Below are 27,106 nucleotides of genomic sequence, written 5' to 3' on the forward strand. Positions count from 1 at the left end.
AGTGGAGAGGGAGAGGAATGTGGATTGGGAGGAATACTGAGAGAAAACACATTTTTGTAAAATAACTATAATTTTTTATGACTTTAGAACAGAGCGAGAGAGAGTCTTTGAGTATTTAAAACTTCCTGGTGAAATCCGGCGCACACCTCAACAAACTGGACTGAAATCCCCTGCACGCAATTATGTACCGGAATATACTATTATAAGGGGAGGGGTAAGGAGTATGAGCAACCACTGACTATTAAAATAACTGAACTGTAAGAAAAGTGAACTGAAAAACCATCTTAACTGTTAATACAGTGACCTTCACCTCCCATAATGCATTGTGGAAGGACCGGTGCAACATGTCAGAGTGCGAACCACAGACAAGACATTAATGAAGGCTCCTCGGCCAGAAGGAAGTCAAAGTTGGAAGTATGAGCTAGTGGCACGCACCGCATTTTGTATTTCACCCCGGTAATAGGTAAGCACCCCTGTGAATATCTGCAAGCCCTACCCTGAGAGTCTACAGCAACCTATGGGCCATGCATGCTGCTTGGTGGATTGGCCCACTCAACTATGTCAAGAGCCGTTTTGAGTCCTCGTGTGGCAGACTTGTCCAGCAGTCATGAATCAGTCCTTGCTTGGAGGATCTTTCAGAGAAACTGAGGCACTTGCAATCTGATAGTGTGTCATTAAAAAAATATGGGTTAAGGAAAGTTAAGGTTTGGCCAGTGGATATGCCACACTACATTGTTATCAAAACCCAACAAATACCTATAGGGGATTTATCTGGGGACATACAACGGTTGCAGTGTAGCACAACATGAGGCACTCAGTTCATCAGCTAAAGGACCTGTGCAGCCTGGATTCCGCAATGCACTGCTCATGACCTCATATGTGACATCACCTTTGAGGATATCTCTGAAGATATGGCATGTAATAGCTATTTTGAGAATAAGAGAAGTTAATGATGGAATGAGTGATTTCCACACACACACCTCATATACAAGTCTAGGTCTACGCCGCGTATTGAACATTAGTGGCAAGCATAGAGGCAGTTACAAGTCTACTCCCTACTTACCAGACATTTGTATTTGCAGCCACAAGTTTATAATGTCTCTTACAATAGTAATAGGTTTATAGGGCTTAATTTCTATTCTGTCCTATGCACCAGATTTGTATCCTCCCATTGACATATAGGACTGTATACTGTGCCCTATTCTCAGAAACAGGTACATTGGTATTGTTTGCTTTACCGCTCCAAGCAATAACTGCAGGTACCCAGGATAAGAAGTGCTTACTGATCTATGCATCAGTCACACGAGTACATGATCACAACTATGTGCTGTGTACTGTGAAGTAAGTAATGCTTAATTTGAGCCGATGGTTTCCAGTGCTCGGCACCAGCACTTTCACTGGCACTTATGACAACAGCCACATGGTGGCGCTGTTTGTGTAATTTAGATTTAAGCAGAACAACAGTTGTTTATTAGTTCAATATACACTTTGAACCCTCAGAGAAGTTTGAATTGTCACACTTGTACCAGTGTGATGGTTAGTTGTTGTGTAAGGTCTGTCTTTAGCAGTGTTGGCAGTGGCAATAGGTGGTGGAAACTGTGGTGCCCCCCTAACAAGGGCCCTGGCACTTGTTGTTTTACACTTTAAGCACTGGCAGTAAGGACAACTACATTTGTGTGCACCCATCTACATTCATAGCAAGTATAGAGAACTGGATCTGTACATTGCTACCCAGGCTGGTGACAGGTAAATCAAATCAGGTAAAGCAAATCTGTATTCTGGTCCTCCCAAGCAGCACCGCCTGCGGCGAAGGCCCACAAGTCATGTGACTGCCAGCAGTAACAAGTGTTATATATACTACTGGATGTGTATGTTGTTATGGGCATCAGGGAAGGCCGGGCAAGATCTGATCTATATTCTGCCTGTTACTCAGTATATGATACACACAAGCACATCCTTACACTCTTCTATGAGTCAGTGACAGGTAGACAGAGCCATGTTTCTGTGCATGCCTATACATCAACAATAATTATCTATATCCTGCCCTGTGCATTACTTCCCCATTTACAATACCAGATTAACAAATCTTCTTGGCAGCGAAGAAGAAAGCTACATAGGACCAGGTCTCAACATCACCATGGACATCCGTTGCATGCATGCTAGACCAGATCTATACAGGCTACCCTATGCATCAGCTGCACCGGTACATGACTGACTCACTGTGCTGTCCTGTGCACCTGAGACAGACCGAAGCTGTACACCAACACATGCACTAGCGGCAGATATCTATAGACTTAATTTTTATCTTAAAATGATCATCTGGAATGGGTCTAAAGGGCCACACCTGTGTGCTGCTCAATTATAAAGAACAGTTTCAAATTAAAATGTAGCACCTCAATGCAGACATATATGCATGTCTAATAAACACAAAAGAGATTACTAGAATGACTGAATTACTCTTAACCACCAGTTATTACTCTAAGTGTATTCCATTCTATTCCATCATTTTTTTCCTCACTTTGACACTACATTTAAATTTACCTCACGATGGCTTTGGTCGGAGCAGATTAAAACAGGTTTATCACAAAATTATTTAATTGAAAGAGTTTAATAACTTCTCCATAGGGCATTATCCCCTCCTAGAGGGCATTTACCACTGTTAACATCCTGAGCATTGGTCAATAACCCCTCATTGATGTTCTGTTATGCTGATCTGTTGCTATGGAGATCTTTTACTACCAAGACATATATATAACTATGATTCTAATATGCGGATTATTATATCAACGCCAATGTTAGGTTAGACAGATCGTTATATAAACTACCTTCTATTACACTTAGACCTACACCTATGAGGTTCTAGATATATCAGCAATATGCCATTCATCGGATCCCTATGTCGATCCCTATGTCAATGGTGTTCTAATATGCGGATATTTAGATGAACACCAATATTAGGTTAAAAGGGTCACTTGATAAACTACCTTCTGTTACACTGAGACCTACACCTATGAGGTTCTAGATATATCAACAATATGCCATTCATCGGATCCCTATGTCGATCCCTATGTCAATGGTGTTCTAATATGCGGATATTTAGATGAACACCAATATTAGGTTAAAAGGGTCATTCGATAAACTACCTTCTGTTACACTGAGACCTACACCTATGAGGTTCTAGATATATCAACAATATGCCATTCATCGGATCCCTATGTCGATCCCTATGTCATTGGTGTTCTAATATGCGGATATTTAGATGAACACCAATATTAGGTTAAAAGGGTCACTTGATAAACTACCTTCTGTTACACTGAGACCTACACCTATGAGGTTCTAGATATGTCAACAATATTTCGTTCATCGGATCCCTAAGTCAATGGTGCTCTAATACGGCGCTTTTTACACCAACTATGTGTTTCTACAGTGATTTCTAGGTAACCTCTGACCTGTTGTGCAGAATGCGACATTAGAGATCATATGTCAGTAGGATTTCTAAATCTGCAATGTTCCATCAACAGTGTTCTAATAGTCAGGTCTATATTGATCTGGTTCTGACTTCAGACAGACTAAAATCTGTGTTGAAGAACATTATATTGATGAAGTTGTTTCAGAACAATCTGTAATACTCAGGTCAGTCAGGTTTCTGTTTTAGGATTCTCAGCTCCAGATAGTCCTTCCTCTGTTGCACATAACTCTTAATTGAAGATATTCTATAAAAAAACAATCCCAATATATTGATGCCATCTCTTTCAAAGTTCTTCTCACACTTGGGTCTCCATAGAGACAATATTCTTTTAATGTGCTTCCCTACCTAAGAAGGTGCTGTGTTCTGAATTATAAATCTTTATTCAGACTCTGTGCTGTGACACAGAACACCATACAGAACACGTGACAGGTGAAACCAATCAGACCCTGTTCTTTCAGTGAGGTAGGTGACGCAACGCCGCCTGCAGTGAAGGCCCATGAGTCAAGTGACTGCCTGCAATAACAAGTGTTATTGACTGGTTGGGGGTTAATAATGGTACAACATGCTGACTTAGGGGTTCATAGCATTAATGAGCGGTTGCTCATGCTGAGAGCCGTGGCCTGAGCTAACCCGCCAGCAAAGGGGCGACAGTCGACATCATCAAAGGAAAAAGAGAGATGGAAGACATTCTGGCATGCGTACAGTACCAAAAATACCCATGCATTACTTTTATTATCTGTGAGGAGAGGTTCTGACACAATAATCTCTTCACTGCCCCCCTTCTTCCCCGCGGATCTCTGCACAAGGATGCGCTGTCTCGTGAGCGCATCTTTTCAATGATCCCCTAAGGCACCGGGTGCACTCACCCTCTGCATCGGGCCTCACAGGGCAGGTCCCGTCCCCAAGGATCGGAGGTAAAGCTGGCGCCTTCTGTCCCGATACAGGCTGGAGGGCCCCCCGGACACCAGCTCGCTGAGTGCAGCAGTGCTCGGTACCAGGGTCGGCTCCTGGGCGGACTTCCAGTCCCAGCGCACACTCGAGGAAGAGATTCCTGGAGCCCGGGCGGAGAGGAAACTCTGCCCACTTCCAGTCCCAGGAGTGAGTCACTGTGTGCAGTGCAGGCATCATCGGCACTGGAGGGCCTGGCGCCGGTGGAGAGAGGGCACGGGTCTCCCAGCCCAGGACTAGCCATCCGTCGGCACTGCAGGGTCTGGCGCCAGTGGAAGAGGGCAGAGGGACCTGGGAACAGGCGCCCCCAGCCTAGGATTAGCCATTCCTCGACTCTGCAGGGCCTGACGCCAGTAGTGGGCAGAGGGACATGGGTACAGGGGCTGCCACCCTAGGATTAGCCATCCCTCGGCAGTGCATGGCCTGGCGCCAGTGGAAAGGGCAGAGGGACCTGGGAACAGGGGCCCCCAGCCTAGGACCAGCCATCCCTCGGCACTGCGGGGCCTGACGCCAGTAGAGGGCAGAGGGACCTGGGTACAGGGGCTGCCACCCTAGGATTAGCCATCTCTCTGCACTACAGGGCCTAGCGCCAGTGGAAGAGGGCACAGGGAACTGGGCACAGGGGCTCCCAGCCTAGGACTAGCCACCCCTCGGCACTGCAGGGCCTCGCGCCAGTGGAAGAGGTCACAGGGACCTGGGCATAGGGGCTCTCAGCCTAGGACCAGCCATCCCTCGGCACTGCAGGGCCTGGCGCCAGTGGAGAGAGGGCAGGGGGCTCCCAGCCCACGACTAGCCACCCCTCGGCACTGCAGAGCCTGGTGCCAGTGGAAGAGGGTAGAGGTACCTGGGAACAGGGCCCCCCAGCCTATGACTAGCCATCCCTCGGCACTGTAGGGCCTAGCGCCAGTGGAAGAGGGCACAGGGACCTGGGCACAGGGGCTCACAGCCTAGGACTAGCCACCCCTCGGCACTGCAGGGCCTGGCGCAAGTGGAAGAGGGTAGAGGGATCTGGGAACAGGGGCCCCCAGCCTAGGACTAGCCATCCCTCGGCACTGCAGGGCCTGACGCCAGTAGAGCGCATAGGGACCTGGGTACAGGGGCTCCCACCCTAGGACTAGCCATCCCTCGGCACTGCAGGGCCTGGCGCCAGTGGAAGAGGCCAGAGGGACCTGGGAACAGGGACCCCCAGCCTAGGACTAGCCATCCCTCGGCACTGCGGGGCCTGACGCCAGTAGAGGGCAGAGGGACCTGGGTACAGGGGCTGCCACCCTAGGATTAGCCATCTCTCTGCACTACAGGGCCTAGCGCCAGTGGAAGAGGGCACAGGGAACTGGGCACAGGGGCTCCCAGCCTAGGACTAGCCACCCCTCGGCACTGCAGGGCCTCGCGCCAGTGGAAGAGGTCACAGGGACCTGGGCATAGGGGCTCTCAGCCTAGGACCAGCCATCCCTCGGCACTGCAGGGCCTGGCGCCAGTGGAGAGAGGGCAGGGGGCTCCCAGCCCACGACTAGCCACCCCTCGGCACTGCAGAGCCTGGTGCCAGTGGAAGAGGGTAGAGGTACCTGGGAACAGGGCCCCCCAGCCTAGGACTAGCCATCCCTCGGCACTGTAGGGCCTAGCGCCAGTGGAAGAGGGCACAGGGACCTGGGCACAGGGGCTCCCAGCCTAGGACTAGCCACCCCTCGGCACTGCAGGGCCTGGCGCAAGTGGAAGAGGGTAGAGGGATCTGGGAACAGGGGCCCCCAGCCTAGGACTAGCCATCCCTCGGCACTGCAGGGCCTGACGCCAGTAGAGCGCATAGGGACCTGGGTACAGGGGCTCCCACCCTAGGACTAGCCATCCCTCGGCACTGCAGGGCCTAGCGCCAGTGGAAGAGGGCACAGGGACCTCGGCACAGGGGCTCCCAGCCTAGGTCTAGCCATCCCTCGGCACTGAAGGGCTTGGCGACAGTGGAAGAGGGCAGAGGGACCTGGGCACAGGGGCTACTTGCCTAGGACCTACCAACCCTCGGCACTGCAAGGCCTGGCACCAGTAGAGGGACCTGGGCACAGGGGCTCCCAGCCTAGGACCAGGCATCACTCGGCACTGCAGGGCCTGGCGCTAGCGGAAGAGGGCACAGCGACCTGGCACACGGGCTCCCAGCCTAGGACCAGGCATTCCTCGGCACTGCAGAGCCTGGCACATGTGCAACAGCCAGCGGCTGTGTGCAGTGCAGGCATCATCAGCACTGCAGGGCCTGGCGCCAGTGGAAGAGAGAGCACGGAGGCTCCCAGCCTAGGACCAGGCATCCCTCGGCACTGCAGGGCCTGGCACCAGCGGAAGAGAGAGCACAGGGACCAGGGCACAGGGGCTCCCAGCTTGGGACCAGCCATCCCTCTGCACTGCGGGGCCCTGGCACCGAGCATGAGAGAGCCCAGGGACTCCCAGCATAGGCCTAGGCATAGTGACTCCCAAATCAGGACTAAAGATAAATACGGGGTAGGGTTAGGGCAATTTAGTTTCCGTGTTGCAGCTCCTCCCTGGCTATCTCATCGCTGCACCTGCTGCCATCAGTGCAAGAGAGAGCAGGGGCCCCAAGGTACAGTCCCCCCTAACAACCAGGGTGCAGAGACTCCTAAAGGAGGTTTAACCGCTATCAGCTCTGCACACCCTGGCACCAGTGCAAGAGAGGGCAGAGGGACAAAGCAACAGGGTCTCCCAGCAGGCATCTCTAATTAGTGAACCTCCTGCACCAGTGCAAGAGTTGAGTCCCTGTGTGCAGTGCAGGGCATCCCTCAACACTGCACACTCTGCCACCAGTGCAAGTGAGGACAGAGGGACAAAGCAACAGGGACTCACAGTCTCCCAGCAGACATCTCTCATTAGTGAGCCTCCTGCACCAGTGCAAGAGTGAGTCCCTGTGTGCAGTGCAGGGCATCCCTCAACACTGCACACTCTGCCACCAGTGCAAGTGAGGACAGAGGGACAAAGCAACAGGGACTCACAGTCTCCCAGCAGACATCTCTCATTAGTGAGCCTCCTGCACCAGTGGAAGAGTGAGTCCCTGTGTGCAGTGCAGGGAATCCCTCAGCCCTGCACACTCTGCCACCAGTGCAAGTGAGGACAGATGGGCAAAGCAACAGGGACTCACAGTCTCCCAGCAGACATCTCTCATTAGTGAGCCTCCTGCACCAGTGCAAGAGTGAGTCCCTGTGTGCAATGCAGGGCATCCCTCAGCCCTGCACACTCTGCCACCAGTGCAAGAGAGGACAGATGGGCAAAGCAACAGGGACTCACAGCCTCCCAGCAGACATCTCTCATTAGTGAGCCTCCTGCACCAGTGCAAGAGTGAGTCCCTGTGTGCAGTGCAGGGCATCCCTCAACACTGCACACTCTGCCACCAGTGCAAGTGAGGACAGAGGGACAAGGCAACAGGGACTCACAGTCTCCCAGCAGACATCTCTCATTAGTGAGCCTCTTGCACCAGTGCAAGAGTGAGTCCCTGTGTGCAATGCAGGGCATCCCTCAACACTGCACACTCTGCCACCAGTGCAAGTGAGGACAGATGGGCAAAGCAACAGGGACTCACAGTCTCCCAGCAGACATCTCTCATTAGTGAGCCTCCTGCACCAGTGCAAGAGTGAGTCCCTGTGTGCAGTGCAGGGAATCTCTCAGCCCTGCACACTCTGCCACCAGTGCAAGTGAGGACAGATGGGCAAAGCAACAGGGACTCACAGTCTCCCAGCAGACATCTCTCATTAGTGAGCCTCCTGCACCAGTGCAAGAGTGAGTCCCTGTGTGCAATGCAGGGCATCCCTCAGCCCTGCACACTCTGCCACCAGTGCAAGAGAGGACAGATGGGCAAAGCAACAGGGACTCACAGTCTCCCAGCAGACATCTCTCATTAGTGAGCCTCCTGCACCAGTGCAAGAGTGAGTCCCTGTGTGCAGTGCAGGGCATCCCTCAGCCCTGCACACTCTGCCACCAGTGCAAGAGAGGGCAGAGGGACAAAGCAACAGGGTCTCCCAGTCTCCCAGCAGACATCTCTCATTAGTGAGCCACCTGCACCAGTGCAAGAGTGAGTCCATGTGTGCAGTGCAGGGCATCCCTCAGCCCTGCACACTCTGCCACCAGTGCAAGTGAGGACAGATGGGCAAAGCAACAGGGACTCACAGTCTCCCAGCAGACATCTCTGCAAGAGAAGGAAAAAGGGCAAGACACTAGTAGCCAACAGCTGAATATCCATTGGCACTGAACCTCCTGTCACTAGTGCAAGAGAGATCATGGGGACACAAGGTACAGACTCCCAGGACTAGACATTCTGCACACTGCACACTCTGTCACTAGTGCAAGACAAGGCACATGGGCCAGACACTAGTAGCCAAGAGCTGAATATTCCTTGGCGCTGTACCTTCTGTTACCAGTGCAAGAGACAGCACGAGGACACAAGGTACATACTCCCAGGGTTAGAAATCATTAAGCTCTGCACCCTCTGCCATTAGTGCAGGAGAAGGCACATGGACCAGACACTAGTAACCAAGAGATAAATACCCTCGGCACTGCATTTCCTGTCACTAGTGCAGGAGAAAGCACAGCGACACAAGGTACAGAGTAACCCAGGGCTAGACGTTAAGCGTACTGCACCCTCTGCCATTAGTGCTGGAGAAGGCACAAGTACCAGGCACTAGTAACCAAGAGATGGATATCCCTCGGCCCTGCACCTCCTGCCACTAGTGCAAGAGAGGGCACAGGGACAGCGACTCCAAGGACTAGGCATCATTAGGCTCTGCACCCTCTGCCATTAGTGCAAGAGAAGGCGCAAGGACCGGACACTAGTACCCTGAACGTCCTGCCACTAGTGCATGATGGGAACTGGGACCGAGGTGCAGGGACCCCCAACCAAGGAATAGACATCCCTCAGCACTGCACCCGCTGTCACCAGTGCAAGAGAGAGTCCCTGTGTGCAGTGCAGGACATCCCTCGGCACTGCAGGTCCCTGGCACCAGTGCAAGAGAGGGCACAGGGACCAGGGCACAGGGACTCCCAGCCTAGGCCTAGACTGCCCTCAGACATCCCTCAGCACTGCACCCGCTGCAAACAGTGCAAGAGAGAGTCACAGTGTGCAGCGCAGGACATCCCTTCGGCACTGCAGGTCCATGGCACCAGTGCACAGGAGCGCACAGGGACTCCCAGCCTGGAAGAAGACACCCCTCAGCACTGCACCCGCTGCCACCAGTGTAAGAGAGTGTCACTGTGTGCAGTGCATGCCTCATCGGCACTGCAGGTCCCTCGCACCAGGGCAAGAGTGAGCACAGGGACCAGGGCATAGGGACTCCCAGCCTAGACCTAGACTGCCCCAAGCACTGCACCCACTGCAAACAGTGCAAGAGAGAGAGTCACCGTGTGCAGTGCAGGACATCCCTCGGGCACTGCAGGTCCCTGGCACCAGTGCACAGCAGAGCACAGGGACCAGGCCACAGGGGCTCCCAGCCTAGGAGAGAACATCCCTCAGCACTGCACCCGCTGCTACCAGTGCAAGAGAGAGTCACGATGTGCAGTGCATGCATCATCGGCACTGCAGGGCCCTGGCACCAGTGCAAGAGAGAGCACAGGGACGCCCAGCCTAGGAGCAGGCATCCCTCAGCACTGCACCCACTGATGCCTCACTGCACTTGAACCCTCCTTGCTAAGATCTTTGAAGGTAAAGACATTGCCGGGGTGAGTTCTGCAGCAGTTTCTGTGGTGCCACTCCTCCCAGGCCCCCAAATCAGCTGATGCCACTTCACAGGGGGCAGAGGGCTTCCTTCAGGGCGCTGTACTGAAGACACTGCATCAAGCCAAGACTGAGGTACATCTGAAGAGCTGTGTATGGGTCACGAGTCTATAACAGCAGAATGGGAGATTCTACAGCAAGGGGGACTGGGCACCCTAGAGGGTCCTCAAATGATCCCTGGGGGTGCACCAGTTTCTGGCCAAAAGAAGCATTATGCTGATAACAGGGCTTTGTTTTAAGCTGGAAAAATGAGCAGCATTAGACCGATCTGTAAAGAGCCACCAATAGCATGTTATCTCATTTATATCCAAGCTGGGAGTAGGTGTCAAATGGGAAAGGACTCCAAATACTCGTCAAACACCCCACCAACCAATAATCACACTGTGGATACTTTTACACCTTAGTGAGGCCTGCCTGACCAGAATAGTATGTTTGGCATCATGAATTTGATCGCATTTTTAAAACAGTAACAGTCCCTAATTGTAATGTTTAAATAGGTCCAGACGTATTTAAACATAGCCAATTTAAAATAATAATTGTGAAAGATTTAGAGGGGGCTTGATGATTTTTTCTTCTTCACTGGGTAGGCGTGACATTAAAAAGTTTGAAGACCACTGTGTTGGATTGAGGTTACTTCCAGAGAAGTCTGGGGTGTTCAGTGCAGAAATTAAAGAGAGTGAAAATAAATAATAAAATCCAGGATTTGTAAAGCACATGAAATCACCCATCAGGGTGTCAAGGCGCTGAATGGCAAGCATGGGGAGATTAAATGGTTTGCCCAGAATCACAGGCTGTTGAGTGAATGCCGAGACTTGGCTCCCTCAGCTCCGAGGCCAGCGGCTATGACAGCTAGGCCACACCCTCTCTTGTAGCGGGTCTGGACTGAGGTATCCTGGTAGCAATTTACGTGAGGTGCTCTGTTCAGGTGGGAGCGTGTGTGCTGCTGTCAGGACTGAAATACACAGGCAGAACTAGAGGGTTTTAATAAAATTCACTCAAACGGGGTGATAGAAAGCAGGACCATAGCTTCAGGGTGGGTATAGGGTGTTACACACTCCCTAAAAAATGTATTCTGTTGTAAATAGTTGGGTACAAAAGTTTTCTGTCGGGTACGGTGAGGTGGCTGTCAAATTTCACCTGAGATTTTTCCACACACATAGACTTAAACACACTCTCTCTCTCGCCTGCTTTGAAGGTCTTAAAAAAATGTTGGTCCTTTTAAAAATATTGGGTCTAACAATACATACTGCCCCTAAGCCCCCTCATGCCCTTCTTAATTTAGGGAAATCTAAGGTTCACACCCCACAATGACCAAGCCACGCCCCTCGATAGATGTCAAGATAGAGGGGGCATGGGAGGAGCTCGAAACATGGGTGGTATTTTTTCACATGGCAAGGTGGCAACCTCACCTGTAACTCATGCCCACCAAGTTGAAGCCACCTATGAGGCACTTGGGGTCGAGAACTCTGTACGTAGACCTTGCTCATTAAACAGGAGAGAAATAGCCTATATGTTTCTGCATTCTATCCCTAGGTTCACTTCCTGGATTAAACCAAGGCCTGGTTTATTGCATTCACTGTGGATGTGTTTATGTTTTACACATTTATCCCAGGTGAATAGCTCAGCCTCCGCCCTGTGTCATGATACCTAATAACATGCAGCAGAATGTGCGTCTCTTAAATGACATTAGGAAGTGCAGGTCCATGCACTGAGGGAATGTAACAGCACTTTATACCTCTGGATTCCCAGAGCAGGTGGAAACTTCACCACTCGGGGGCACAGCACTTACCTTTCCACACTATATAGCTCACCTGTTTTGTTCCCGGAGTACTACTGAATATAGACCCCCCAGAATATCGAGCTAGAAGAATACTGGGGACAGAGTACCAAAAGGTAAGATCACAGACGGAAGTATACATTTACTAATCGCCACGGTACATTAGGGTAGATTTAGGAGCCCCTTGCACCCTAATATCGCCACATTAGTGTCATTTTTTTTCGCCAATGTGGCAAGATTATGGCAAAAACACCACGCCAGATTTACAAAGTGGCACAATGCATGCATTGCTCTACTTTGTAACCCTGTGCGCCACATTATGCCTGCACCAGGCATATTGTATGTAAGGGGGTGTTCCCCCGTTAGAGGGGGGTGAAAAAATGTCGCAAAGAAATTTCAAAGATTTCTTTGAGTCATTTTTTTTCAGCATTTTTTAACGTCTGCTCAGAGTAGGCATTAAAAGGGGGCACCCCATTGGTTACAATTATGGCGCTAACCCTGAAAAGTATATCAATAGTGTCAGAAATTCTGATGCTAATGCCCCCAACCTGCGCCATGGTGTGCACCATGGTGGTGGTAGTGGCCCAATATGTGGAGTTGGGTACATGGACGCCATGTATGGGTCAGCTGTAACCTCTGGCTTGCCTTTTGCTACCTCTGGCACTGCCTTTCCGACCCCTGAGCTGAAAGGTGGCAAATTCAGTGCCAGGAACACATTGGCAGCTTCTACTTATGAAGGTCAGTTGGGGCTCCACCCTCTCTGTTTTCTGTCAATTCTTTATAACACGAATAGTGAATAATAAGGTATTATTCACTATTAGTGTGATAAAAATAGAGTTTAATTAACTGATGTGCCCTTCCATGGTACATGAGGTAGATAAACAATGCTTTTAAATGTATGATGTGTGCGTGCTTGAGAGTGAGAGCATGTTTATGTGAGAGAGTGTGTGTAAGTATGATGTGTGTGTGTGTGTGTGTAGGAATGTGTATTAGTGAAAGTCGGCTACCCCTGGCATTTCGGTGAATTGACGTCCATGGTTGGATATAGAAAACTAGACTTACCTGTCAATCATTTATTTTTAGTATTTTGCTCTTGATATTGTGTGGTATCGATATTCTGGTGCATTCTCGTTAAACTTATTGGTTGCCACAGAGCATCTCAGACATGGATGAAATGCCCAAAGCTCAACAAGAGATATCATAGTCAGAAGCAGTCCGCCCTTAAGGTCAGAGAGGGCTACGCGCCCTCCCCCAAATCTTACATTTCATTCCGCGCCAAGATACCCCTATGGTGGTGACACACACTTTAAAAATAGGGTTATGTTAGTGTTAAGTTGACTACTGGCTGAGGGGCTTGCATTTATTGCCCTTGATCTCAACATCCAATCAGAGGGGTTTGGCTGCACTTCTGAAATGTTTGGTGGCTCCTGTGGCCTTAGAGAGCATCTTCCTGTTGTTGATAGCCAGATTTTGCCCTGGTAACCCCACTGACACCAGTCTGGACTGATTCAGGTAGGGATCTGTACTCTCAGTGTACATGCTCCAATTGCAAGGTGAGAAGACCACACCACAGGTACTATTGACGCGTTTCATTGTGGGAAGGAAAAACTAGGCTGAGACAAGGATCTGGCTACCTTCCTACCCACCAGGTACAAAGTATTTGGTGAGAGGGCAGGAGAATTTTATGTGCAGGCTGAAACAGATGTATACCAAAATATTAAGGTTAGTAATATTGTCCTGCTAAAACATCAAATCAAGAATATCAACTGACAAGAATATTTTATCCTAAACATTGTTTCCAAAAATTCTGTCCTTTTAGAGCTAATAATGCATTAGAATCCCAAAGGGGGTCTGTAAAATATTAAATAGTGCTGTAGATTTTCAGAGAGTTGCTTTATAAGAGCAGAAGTGTGCTGTAGAATCTCAAAGAGGGCCTGCTTAATTTTAAAGGGTGCTGTAGATTCTCAAAGAGCTGCGTCATAAGCTCGGAGTGGTCCTTTAGAGGGGTTTTGTAGAATCTCAAAGGGGTCTGTAGAGTTTTATAGGGTGCTGTAGATTCTCAGAGAGCTGCTGTATATGTTCAGGGGTTGTTGTGGAATCTCAAAGGGGTCTGTAGAGTTTTATAGGGTGCTGTAGATTCTCAGCGAGCTGCTGTAGAAGCTCAGAGGGGTGTTGTAGAATCTCAAAGGGGTCTGTATAGTTTTATAGGGTGTAGATTCTCAGAGAGCTGCTGTATAGGCTTGGAGGGTGCTTTTGGCAGCGTGCTATCGCAGAGCAAAGTTGCTCAATCTCAGAGGAGGCTGTACAATCTTAGCAGGTGGTGCATATTCTCAGGGTGGTGCTTAATACCACCTTACCTCGGGTGCTTAATTGCAGAAATGGTGCTGTGTCATCCAAGAGGGCTGCTGCTATAAAGTCTACGGGTAGTGCTGAAGCATCTCAAATGAGTGCTGTATTATAAGGAGTGTTAACACATAATCTAAGACGGGTGATGGACAACCCATGAGGAAGGCTGCAACATATTCAGAAGGCTACAAAAAGGCAAAGGGTTGATTTAAACCTGGAAATGGTGGTGTGTTACCCCCTGTGAGGTGCTGTTAAGTAACATCAAGATCGGAGCCGGTCGGTCTCAGAGGAGTGCTGTGATTTTGAGCAAGTCTCAGTTTAATCAATAAGTGGTGTGCAACAGCAGACTGGTCCTGAACAAACTGACTGTGGTGCTATACAATAGTATATGGATTCTTCTGCAGAGCTGTGGCATCTCAGTGTGGTGATGTACAATGCCAGATGGATGCTGTGCAACAACACACTGGTACTATACAATGTGACTGTTGTGCTATAGACTAGAATAAGGATTCTTCTGAAGAGCTGTGGCATCTCAGTGGGGTGCTGTACAATGCCAGATGGATGCTGTGCAACAACACAATGGTACTATACAATCTGACGGTTGTGCTATAGACTAGAATAAGGATTCTTCTGAAGAGCTGTGGCATCTCAGTGGGGTGATGTACAATGCCAGATGGATGCTGTGCAACAACACACTGGTACTATACAATCTGACGGTTGTGCTATAGACTAGTATAAGGATTCTTCTGAAGAGCTGTGGCCTCTCAGTGGGGTGATGTACAATGCCAGATGGATGCTGTGCAACAACACATTGGTACTATACAATCTGACTGTTGTGCTATAGACTAGTATAAGGATTCTTCTGCAGAGTTGTGGCATCTCAGTGGGGTGCTGTACAATGCCAGATGGATGCTGTGCAACAACACACTGGTGCTATACAATGCGACTGTTGTGCTATAGACTAGAATAAGGATTCTTCTGAAGAGCTGTGGCATCTCAGTGGGGTGCTGTACAATGCCAGATGGACGCTGTGCAACAACACACTGGTACTATACAATCTGACGGTTGTGCTATAGACTAGTATAGGGATTCTTCTGCAGAGCTGTGGAATCTTAGTGGGGTGCTGTACAATGCCAGATGGACGCTGTGCAACAACATACTGGTACTGTACAATCTGACTGTTGTACTGTACAATAATATAAGGATCCTTCTTCAGAAGGATACTGTGGCATGTCAGAGGAGTTCAGTACAATACCGGATAGATGCTGTGCAACAACACACTGGTAGTGCACAATCTGACTGTGGTGCTGTACAATGATAAAGGGATGATTCTGCAGAGGGAGAATGTGGCATCTCAGAGGAGTGCTGTAATGTGAGCATGGTTCAGTGTAACCAATGAGTGGTGTGCAATAAATCTGGTACTGTGCAATCTGATTGAGGTGTTATACAATAATATAAGGATTCTTCTGCAGAGGGATGCTGTGGCATCTCAGAGGAGTTCAGTACAATACCAGATGGTTGCTCTGCAACAACATACTGGTACTGTGCAATTTGACTGTGGTGTTTTACATACGTAAAGGGATTCTTCTGCAGATTGGTGCTGGCATCTCAGACCTACGCTGCCCTATCTCGGAGGGGTGCAGTGGAATGCCAGATGGATGCTGTGCAACAACAGAGCGGCGCAGGTGTGGGAAAGAGACAGCTGTGTGTTCCGATTCCAGGAAGCACCGCTTCCCTTTAATTCGGAGACACTGGGCTGACCCCCGTTTCCTTTTGTCTCTTCTCCTTCCTGTTCCCTTCCGCAGGCTCCAGGCTGAGACTTTGCAGGCTCGAGCCAATTGCACAGCTGTTGCCACCGACTAGAGATTGTCCCCTATTTCCAGGCTGGAATCTAGGTCTTTAATTCTGGCAAACGGGAAATCCGACGCAGCCTCTTCGTTATCCCAGTGGATTAATTAGATGCAAACAGCCTATTCTCGTGAGATAACGTATGCAAAGCGCACGGTGTCCACGGCCAAAGTGTCAAAAATCTGGAAAATTGGGAAAGTTGATTTGAAGTATGTGTGATCTATTTATGGATTTATTACGAGTTTATGTACTTTATTTTGTTTTTTTTCCCCCTTTTTCCCTCCTCTCTTTTTTTCCTTTTTGAACGCAATCATGTGGAAAGAGAGTGTGTAAAATATTGCCTGTTTCTTCGTGATTTTTAATTTATTTCGCATTAATGAATTGCAATTTATATTTTGTATGATTCAGCTAGATCTGAACAAAATAACCATTAAAAACAGATGCCCCCCTAAGAAAAGCCGTTGTAACACCCATCCATGCACATAAAATACACAGACATTTCCCAGGATAGAAGTCATCATACATTTGCACTAAGCTACACAAACGAATGTGGGAATAAACATCGAACAATGATCAACTAACTTCACACAACGAAATACCAACCAGAGACAGTGCAGACCGATGGCCTTGCCAAATCTGAACCAAAAAGGCATCCGGATTGAGAAAGTGCCATGATGCCATAACAATGGCAGTTAGCGCTATGGAGATGTAAATAACACAATATTACCTCCCTAACGTAGAAAAAGCCCTACATACATGGGTACCCCCACTCTCCTCAAGCCCCTAGAGGTCTACACCCCCACTGCAGTGATCAGAAAGTGAAGAGTGGAGGCGCATGGCTATCGCTGGTGGGGCAGGACCCAGGGCTGTGGTAAGCCCACCGAACCCCGATAAAGGATGTCTTTCGCAACCCTACCAGGGACCAGGGAGCCATTTTCTCTGCATGCATTGTGGCCTGTGGCACTGACCCGTGGCATAGCGAGGCTTCAATGGACTCTAATGCACTCCCCACTTAAGCCCACCCTAAAAGCCACAATCACCCCTTGCGTGAATGCGTTCTTGGTAGTGGTTCTGTTTCTCTGCACACATGTATGACATTGTTTCAATGAAAATTTGTGGGAAGTTTTGAGTTTAAAAACCCATCAGAACTTTAAGATTGGTGAAATAAAGGAAGGAATTAGAGTGAACGCGAAAGGCGGATTTTGCGTCTTACCAAAAGGGACTTATGACGAATATTAGGTTCACCAGGCCACTAAACATTTGTAAAACCTCCACCTGATTTAAAGGCAATCCCGCAGGGGCTAGGATGCAATGTCATCAGTACTCCCAGGGAAGGGTTAAAGGTTTCATTTTACACTGAGGCAACAACTTTGGAAAAATGGAGATGATTTAAACAGAATCGGGCAAAGATCCCCTACTCTCCAAACACCCGCCGATTATTATTTGAGGATACATCAGTGGCACATAAGAAAGTTATAAGCCCATTTCACTTAACATGTCACTATCTCTATCCTTGATTTAAAAGGCAATTCCAAGCTGCCAAGTCCACTTCACCTAGTACCCATCAGAGGGGCCCTGTCATTGACCACCAGGAAATCTACCAGAACCCCATACTGGCAAATATCTGTCCAATGTCTAGAGCTCTGTACAGTTTACACAGTGACCAGTACTAACCATAAGGCCCAGTAATTTAATGTAATGTAAGGTGGTTTTGTAGAGCACTGCTTGCCACCAGGGAGGTTCCAGTTATCCAGAAAAGTAGATGTTTGTCCAGGCTGCAATACTGCAACAATCTAATCCTTGCTTTATTTTTACAATTAAGGGTAATGCACATATTTTCCAGAATTCCACAGGGATAGGGTAATGCTACAGTATTTTTATTATTATTCTTTCGAACTACAGAGTTCTTTTGATATCAAGATCACAATATGAGTGCCACGCTATGAGAGAGAGCTGTGTCACTAGGGCTCAGACCTTTGACATTCAGGTCACAAACAAATATCTTCAGGAGGTGCATTAACCCACTGATCTGTCAAAGATTGCAACCTGAAGTAAGTTCCTGCAGCTGGTGCATTCACCCACTCAGTTTTCTGAAAAGATTAGATTAGAACCTGTGATCTGTAGATCACACGTAGATCTCTGCAGTCACTATATGACCCCAGTGAACTGTCTCATGAGGATTAGAGCCACTGACCTGCACATTACACACAAAGCACTGCAAAAGGTAACACATGGCCTATCTCACTCCCATTAATCTACAACATGCACAGTCTCTTTAGGTCTTCTGCTGTTTTCTTTTTATGTCTGTTCTATTTCCTTTTTCACTTCTTCCCTGCTCTGTTTTTAAGCTCTGGTTAATTTTTCTCTTCTGCCTCTTTTTAATAGATTTTCCTTTTATTTTTAATTTGTTGACAAATTCACTTTTATTCTTTTCCCCAATATTTTCCTCCACAGTCCCTTAACGCAGAATTAAAAAAGGGGATTAGCACTTTATCGCAAAAGTGCATAATGCTCAAATTTTAATTGACTAATCAAACTCAGATTGATAAATAAACAGAAAAAAAACTGCTTACCTCATTTTGTAGGAGCGTGCATCCGTGTTGGCACGTGCTTACAAAATGATGAGACTGCTGTGTCATTTAGCTTTTTAGGTCGAGCGTAAGCGCTTGTACTTGTGTATACTTTTAGTATGCTTATGGCTTAAAGCAATTTCATTTGTTGGTCGCAGTGTCCTTTAAAAATTCTTGCCCGCTAGTGGTCAGTTCTGCCTTTTTCTCCCTGCCTTTTCTGTTTCAGGCCAGTGATCAACTACTGTATTATTCCACGTTGGTTTCTTTACCTGTTGCTGTGACAGACTACTTTGGCATTTCTTTGTTGCTGCCTTTTCACTGTGGGTGTTTTAGGCTGGTTGCTGCCTGCGTTTTATTGCAGCACTCCGTTCCTCCCCACCTCCTCCCAGGTCGCTGACATTTGATTTGGCTATATTCCAGTGCTGTCCTCTTCTGGCTCCTGGAACATTTGCTCCACCATTCAATCTTTAATAAAAGGTAGCTCCTAGAGTTCATTTTTTTTAATGTCATTTTACCACTGCCCAACACCCTTTATTGTAGAATGTAGTTAAACCTATAATCAATGATGTGAAGCTTGCAGGGCCTGGCATTTGGTATCTCTCCAAGGCCCCTCCTGACATCCGCACAGAGGGCATTGCTTATCTCCCTTATTGGGGCCATAAATCTTCTCAGGCTGCTCTGCTATAAATAACTTCACTAGAGCTTTGTTGAAAAACAAGGCAAGAACACTTGCAAGACTTTTCATTCTGTTAATATAAAAAATAAAAAGAATTCCAGCCTTATTTTCCAATTTCTGTTCAGACGTTTACACAACTCGAGGTAGTGCAGTCACCTTCTCATCTCTTCTCAAGGGCTTGGTTTTTTTGGAGACTCCAAAAGGATCTTTGTAGCCCAATAGCAAGGGCAGAGGCTTGCCTGAAAGCTAAGTTGTGTTAATTTTCAGTAATTCTGCTCAGGTCACCGTGTGTTACCCCACTGTCTTCACTGTTTCACATGTCAGCTAATGCTTTCTGTCTTATTCCTGTGGAAGCCCTCTGTACCATTTTCAGGGGGTAATTCCGGTGGGTGTTGCAACACGTACTGTATCTTCTGCATAAATGGATACAGCATATTTTTATAAGAGCAAATAATGCATTTAGAGGAAGTGTGGCTGTACATTTGTTTGAACCATCACTGTCGGTAGACTTTCTGTGACCGCATATATACCTGTGTGTGTATATGAATTAATATGATTTGAGTGCATATATTTTATACACATGCATTTGTGTGTGTGTATTTATAGAAAAACACCTACTTCTTTATACAATACTGTTGTGTTTAAGTCTGTTTTGTAGCTTCTTGACCGTGATTTGTTTTTTTCACATTGTTTGATTTTTGTCTGCATCTATTGCTTAAATATAGATTTAAATGTTTACATTATGATGCTAAATGGCTGCAGATAGAGGAACAAGGTAAATGGAAGTGCTTTAGTTATATGCAGGGCCATATGGCAGGAGAGAACGAAATTATGAGGCAGGGTTGTCCAGTTTATATGATGAAAAAGTCCAGTTATAAATTTACAAGGCCAATAGCTCTACCTCAAGCAACTGCGAGACCTCTTGCATTGCAAATGCTTGTTTTACATTATTTTCAGGCATGCTATACACGAGCCGGGCTGGTGAACAGCATGTGCAATAATCATTGTTGAGAGGCATGGCCAAGATGATGGTGGTGTAAGACGTGCTCCCCGCTACTTTACCGCTTAAGCCCTTAACAACTGCAGCTAGCAGTATCCTGCACTAAATAATCACCACGCAGCCTTCTCCCCAAGCTGCATTGCCAGCCTGTGGACTGTGGGAGAGCTGCTCTAGAGGCATCCAGATGGTGGCCGCCAAAGTTGCGGGACCTCCAGTAGAGCCACATCGATTTCCCCTGCAGCGCTGCAACTGACGACCAGGCCAACTCCGCTGGGCACCCCTGGGGCTTGGTGACAGCCTACACTGAGGACCTGGGGCTCTCGCATGGTGCCTGCTGACGATGAGCAATGGACCCAAGAGGAATAAGATGGCATCTCCCTGTAGAAGAGTCAGGAAGCCTAGTGTTGCCCTGCACTGAGCAGCAAACAGGCAAAGGCACGTGACTTCAGGCGGGGCACTGGTGAAGGGCCCCCACTTACACCTAGGGAGGCCCCAACCACCTGCAGTGATGCCTGGACTCTGAAGACAACTGGCATCAACAACGCAGCCAGAAAAGTGGGCTGGAGGCCCATGGGACAACAGTTTGTGCGATCTAGTGACCGACTTACCCTGACCGAAGACAGTGCAGGGAGAAAGGGCCCCCACCCCGCCTCTGCAGTGCAGTGACCCTAAAGCTGTAGACACACCTTTCCCATCCATGAACAACCACCAGTTCACAGTGCCCGACGCAGTGAGTACAGAGCCTGAGGGACAGAGGGGAGCACCCAGAGTTGAGACTGGGCAGGGCATTTCAGGCAGTCTTGCCATGTGTCGGGCAGGCCCTGCTGTTCCCCCGCTTCTGAGTGGGGTCTCTACACACACAAGTGATCTCTCTGTTGGCGAAGAACACACACAAACACCGCTGTCGCCCCTGAGCCCACTTGGGGTCTGCCTGAGAAGTGATCTGCCATGGAGAGGCCTGCTGGATAGTGTTCCTCAAAGATAGTTGTGACGCGACACCAGAGAGCCCCCACATACACCAGTCCCGACAGGTCATGGAGGGGGCAAAAAACAAGCGTCACCAGACAGTGCAGGATATGTTTAACCGCTCTACATCGGCTCCCTCCAAGGACTCAGCCCCGGCATCGCCCTCGGCCATCACAAACAGATAGAGAGGAGGCACTGAACTCAGAGTAGGCCCGGTTGACCCCAGCCTTCCTAGCCTCCCTATTTGACTCTCTCAAGACGGACATCCATGACCTCAAAAGAGACCTTCTCAAGACCTGCGAGAGATGAGACAGGACCTGGCCATGATAGGCGAGCGTGTCTCCATCCTGGAAAATAACTAATCGCAAGAGGCGAAGAGGTGGAAATGCTGCATGAGATTATTCATCTTAATGAGCAACAAAATGAATACCTTCGGGCCCAGGCAGAGGTCCTCGAGAATAGATTCTGCCATAATAACATACATCTCAGGGGTCGCCATGGGCTCCAGTGGGTTCGACGTTCAAGAATACACAAAGGCACTGTTTTGTTAGATCCTGGGCTGGGCAGAGGCCTCTGAACTGCAGCTGGACATTGCCCACTGTGTCTGCACCTCAGGAGCCCTAACACTACATCACCAGACATCCTGTGCATGTGTGCATGAATTCCAGACCAAAGAAGACACTATGCCAGAGCCAAGCAATCTGACCACTTCTGCTGACATTCCAATCAGACTCTTTCAGGACATCTTGCTTCTTACCCTCCAGCGCTGTAGGGATTTCAACACACCAAAATGTTCCTACACACCAAAGGAGTGCCCTGTGGATGGGGGCATTCCTTCAGGCTGATCTTTCACTGGGAAAGTCAACTCTATCATCCTAGGACACTCAAGAAAGCCCACACCATTCTCGAGTTGCCAGACATCCTGCTCCCTGCTATCCTTGTGCCCCCCCCCCCCCCCCATGAGTGCCGCTCTGGCAAACAGCTGGCAAACGTAAGAAACACTCATGCCCCAGGGCCCTAGGTACCACTCAGAGACACCAGGCCATTTTGGACAGTCTGGCATCAGGAACTAGCAAGCTCATCACATGATTCTTGGCTCTATTCACAACCTGCCTCATCGCCCCTCATACCGTGCCAGGGTCCACCCCTCTAGTCATGGCCTGTGGTGGCAGAGGGCTCACTGAATGAACACTCCTACTGAAGAATGCACCTTGCCCTCCGACCAGATCATGCCCACCTGGTGATTTCCATTATTAATGGACTTATCAATGTTGTTGTTTTGAAATAGTTGTTTGGGAATTGTTTTTGCATGTTCCTACTCCTTCACACCTCACGAGCTACTGATATCTCTGTGCAGGCTCAGGGGACAGATCACCCTCTATCGACTCTCCCCTATAAACTGTAGAATACATCTGTAACTCCGAATGGAATATTTCAGAAATGCGAGGCCTCAGGAACAGAACGAACAGGCTGCTGTTTTATCTCTCTTAGAGTGCTCTGGTAGCGACATATGCCTACTACAGGAGACTCACCTCCTACCCTAGGATAAGCGTAGGATGATTCCCACTCCAGTACTGGTACTCAGGTCCCTCGAAGAAGGGTGGGTTGGTGACCCTGCTCTCTAGAGATTCAGAAGGGGAGATCATGACTAAGGTGGTGGAGGTCAAAGGGAGATTCTTGGCCTACCAGCTTCAGCTAGGCAACCTTCACTTTACACTTGCTTTATGCACCCAACGAACACCAGGAGACGTTTATTATGGGTACCCTCACATCAGTGTTACAATCCCCAGTTGTGGCCATACTGGTGGGGGCTTAAATTTAGTTATGGACACCGTCCTGGACTGATCCACCCAATGCTTTGGCCAATCCGGTGCCTTTTCTACCCAAGGTATCCAATGGCTGGTTAACTATGGGCTAGGGAACTACCGGTGTCTTTTATTTCCCAAAACACAAGACTACAAGTACTATTCCGCAGCACAAAAAACCTATGCCCGTATTGACCATTTCCTAGCGTGACCTGCACTACAGGCTTTCGTCCAAGAGGTCTTCAATGCTCCTAAGTCTGTGATCATGCCCCTCTCTCCCTGATGCTACGAGTGGACACATACCAGCCTTGGTCATCCCAGTGGAGACTCTGAGGCAGTCTCCTCCAACCCCAATCCACAATAGAAGCATTGCAAAGGATGTTCGCTGACTTTCTACGTCACAACGACACCTGGAAGACATCACTGGTCTTTTTATGGGAGACTTTAAAACTAGTGGTTCAAGGGAAACTGATCGCTGTCTCAGCTGCCAACCACAACAGCCAGAAAGAGAATCCTGAATTATGGGCACCATTCATCTCTATCCTGTGCTCCGAATTTAATAAGCTGACCTGCCCGACTTTTCTTAAATGACTGCGACTGCTTCCATTCACAGAAACTCCAGAAAGCCCATCCTGACCACTTAAGGTCGACACGTGCTTATTCAAGTACTATACATAAACCACTTGACGGCGGTCACAGGTCGCTATAGCTACTACTTTCGAAGGAGTCAATGGGGCGGCAGGCTGTTCATGGGCCGTTTGTAATGTTTCATTTGAACTGTGCCTTAATGGCGCGGCCGGCCCCAGGGTTGTAGGCAGACAGCTGTGTTAAGTTTTGCTTCAAGCCGTGCTTTAAAGATGCTGCCGGACCCTGGGTGGTATAGCTGTACTAATGCTCCGTTGTGGCCATAAACAGGTACGGCTTTAGCACTGGTGGCGATCGGTGCAGCAATCTTTTTTGGCGCCCACCCTGTGAACACCTTCTCGGTTTCCCTCACTGCCATCCGGCAAAAGTGCCCCTCATCTCTCCATAGCCACTCTGGTATACTTTTCATTTGTTTTGAAGTGCTTATAAAGTCTGGCTTTACTAATTCCAGTGCGTAATTAGTGCTTGTTGTTTCCGGTGCGGGCACCAGCACTTATTTTTGAGGGCCGGCACTTATTTTTTTTGCCTGGAGCATTTGCTGTGAGCAAAAGACACATATGGGAAAGACAAGGAAACAAAAGACAGAAAACAATCATAAAGGGAGATATGTGCAAGACTGAGCTGAAGGGCAGGGAGTGGCTGTAAATGGATTAAAGAGGCCCGAGATGGCTTCATGATTACGCTGCCTCAGTATTCTGTGCTTGCACATTTATTTGAAGCTGCTGCGTGTTTCAGAGGAGAGCCTTGGGCACCACCACATTTTTATTTACAAATTAAGCACTGATTAATCCACTCAGTTATCCACATAAAACATAGTTCTGGTCTTCACAGGAGGCAGGCACGGCCCGTCCTTTAGGGCGGAGGGGCCACACACCCCCACCTTTTGCTCCTCATGAAGAGTGTCTGTCACGCTGAGCAAAGGTCGGCCTGACGACACTCTTTAAGCTCAGGTCAGGCAGCCAGGAGCAGACATGTGCTTTGCGCAGACTCCTGGCTGCCTGAGCTGAACTTTGCTGGGCTGAAGAGGTCACAGCTCCTATGGGCGTGACCTCCTCGGCTCAGCAAAGGTGCCTCGAGGCACTTCCCCGGGTGATGAGGAAAGTTCGACCTGAATGCTTCAGGTTTAAGTACTGAAGCGCCCAGGGCGAGTGTCAATCAGTGACACCTCGTCACGGAGTGAGGAGGGGTCAGAAGTCTCACTGACCCCATCCCACTCTGTGACGAGGCTGGGACAGCTGCCCTGTGAGGGAATGCAGCAGTCCCAACCCTCCTGGGACCTCCGAGCCAGAAGGTAAGAGAGAGAGAGAGAGGCTGAAGGTAAGTGTGAGAGAGAGAGTGTGTGTGTGTGTGTGTGTGTTTGGTGCGTGCATATTTGAATGTTGATGAGTGTTGTTAATGGATGTGCGTGGTTCGTGTGTGTGAAAGTGTGAGTGTGCTTCCCGCACTACCTCCTAAAACTGCCCACCGCCACTGACAGTAGGTATATTAACCCTCTGTGCTACTTTTTATGGAGTCAAAACTGGCACATGACAAAACTCCGATCTCTCTCTCTCTAGCAAGAACATTAATCACAAGAGTCCTCTTAAATGCCAGTGCTTTTTGAAGGTTGGACGCACAAGGAACTTTTCATCAGGTGCTTTTAAATCGTAAGTTTCGTAAGTTTTTGCTAAACTCAGCGCCGGCAGCACCCGGGGCGGCTGCACTGGTCGCACCGCCCTGAAGACGGCCCTGGGAATTGATCCATAAAAATCATTGCCAAAGCCAACAGGTCTTTAAGGCGAGGCCTATTGGCTGTGCCAAAACTTGCCGGAAGTATCTCTTTCTGGCAGCTTCCTTTGATTGTTTTTCCTCGCCCTTTCCTGGCACTTTCGCTTCTCTCCTTTTATGTCACTTACTTCCTCCGCCTCTTCTACATTTTCTTTCATCTCTTCTGTGCTCTCCGCTTTCCTTTCCGCCTCCCCGTGGGCCCGGCTCGCGCTCCATGCGCGCGTGAAGGGGCAGATAAGAGGGCAGCGGGGCCGAGAAGGAGTTTGTGGAGGTCTCTGTGCAGCGAGCACCGCCCTGAAGCAGCAAAAGGCACCAGAGGCCCGGGGGGAGCCAACAGCTGACGGAGGGGGCCCGAGGGGCAGACCCTGACGTCAAGCCTCCTCCACTTCTGACGACCTTATCCGCAGCCAGCAGGCCAGCGCCGCGGGCCCCTCCCGCCTCAAGGCGCACACCATTAGCAGCTACACCCATGAAACACACTACTTTACAGGCTTGGACAGGTGGAGTATTTCACGAGCTGACTCCCCGAATACCTATAAAATCTATGTTTTTTTTCAGCAAGATAAATCATACTATAAAATAAATCATTTTCCGGCCTCGGCTGTTAAACAAGTATTTCATGAGCGGATGCATCTGCCCTTGGTGAGTCTGTCATTGTTTTATATTCTGCAAAAAATATACAATATGCAAAAGAATGAGCAAAAGTATTAAAAATGTGCAAATAACAGAGTGCACGCGGCCCGGATAGTGCCGAAGCGCTTCCATAAGTGGCCTGCGCCACGATCCATCCCAGTGACTTATGTGAAAGCGTCTCCAGTGACATGTTTTCTCTTTATTTTTTTTTATTTTTTAAAGAATTATGTGCGATGAGCCACAAGGGTTGTTCGTTTATTACTTAAAAAGGTGTCCTCGTCCCCGTGTGTGTTCAGTTTTCCTCCACGGATTCCTTTAGCGCTGATCAGTATTGGCGAACAATATGGGCTCTTTTCTGCCCCTGTTCGTCCTTTGGGCCTAGCCGTGTTCCTACCCTTTCAACTACCGCCGACCTCCCTCCCTCCGGGCCCCCCATCACTGGAGACCCGCACCTCCCCGGATAGAATGCGTTCAACCTCTCTGTCCAGGACATCGAGCCCCCACACCCAGGCAAGGGGCTGAGGGGTCAGGAGGGACTTCTTGCAGCACCTTCCCAGTCCCTCGGATTACCGATCTCCTCCTCTTGCATCGTCCTGATTGGCCCTGTAAGGACAAAGCAATTGTTGTTGACTTCCTGTATCATCTCCCTGATTGGCCCTGTAAGAACAACGCGATTACTGCTGTCTTCCTGTAATATCTACCTGATTGGCCCTGGGATTGCTGATCTCTCCCTGGAGCATCTACCCGATTGGCCGATTGTCTTCCTGTACAATCTCTCTGATTGCTTTGCCTAATTTGAGTTAGTGGTTGCCAGTGGGGCCCGCAGCCACCCGTTTTAGGAACCAATACTTGTTTTTCCTCAATAGACGTAAGAGAAAGATGGAAAAACAATGACAGAGAAAAC

The 27,106-nt window shown here is 48.8% G+C and overlaps 1 protein-coding gene across 3 annotated transcripts in view; it reads right to left on the bottom strand.

The window, feature by feature from the left end:
- The window catches only part of ECE2 (endothelin converting enzyme 2), a 275,238-nt gene that overhangs the window by 186,065 nt on the left and 62,067 nt on the right, over window positions 1–27,106 (bottom strand). The window contains exon 1 of one of the 3 annotated variants that reach the window (XM_069212966.1): window positions 25,698–25,854. The exons of 1 other annotated variant lie outside the window; for it this stretch is intronic. In XM_069212966.1, the coding sequence (XP_069069067.1) occupies window positions 25,698–25,727 (30 nt within the window). In that variant the 5' untranslated portion in view covers window positions 25,728–25,854. Of the gene's footprint in view, window positions 1–4,335; window positions 4,465–25,697; window positions 25,855–27,106 lie in introns of those variants that run through there. One more of the 3 variants, XM_069212965.1, reaches the window with a different exon arrangement.

The sequence above is a fragment of the Pleurodeles waltl genome, chromosome 11 (assembly GCF_031143425.1).
Source record: "Pleurodeles waltl isolate 20211129_DDA chromosome 11, aPleWal1.hap1.20221129, whole genome shotgun sequence".
NCBI classification, from domain to species: domain Eukaryota; kingdom Metazoa; phylum Chordata; class Amphibia; order Caudata; family Salamandridae; genus Pleurodeles; species Pleurodeles waltl.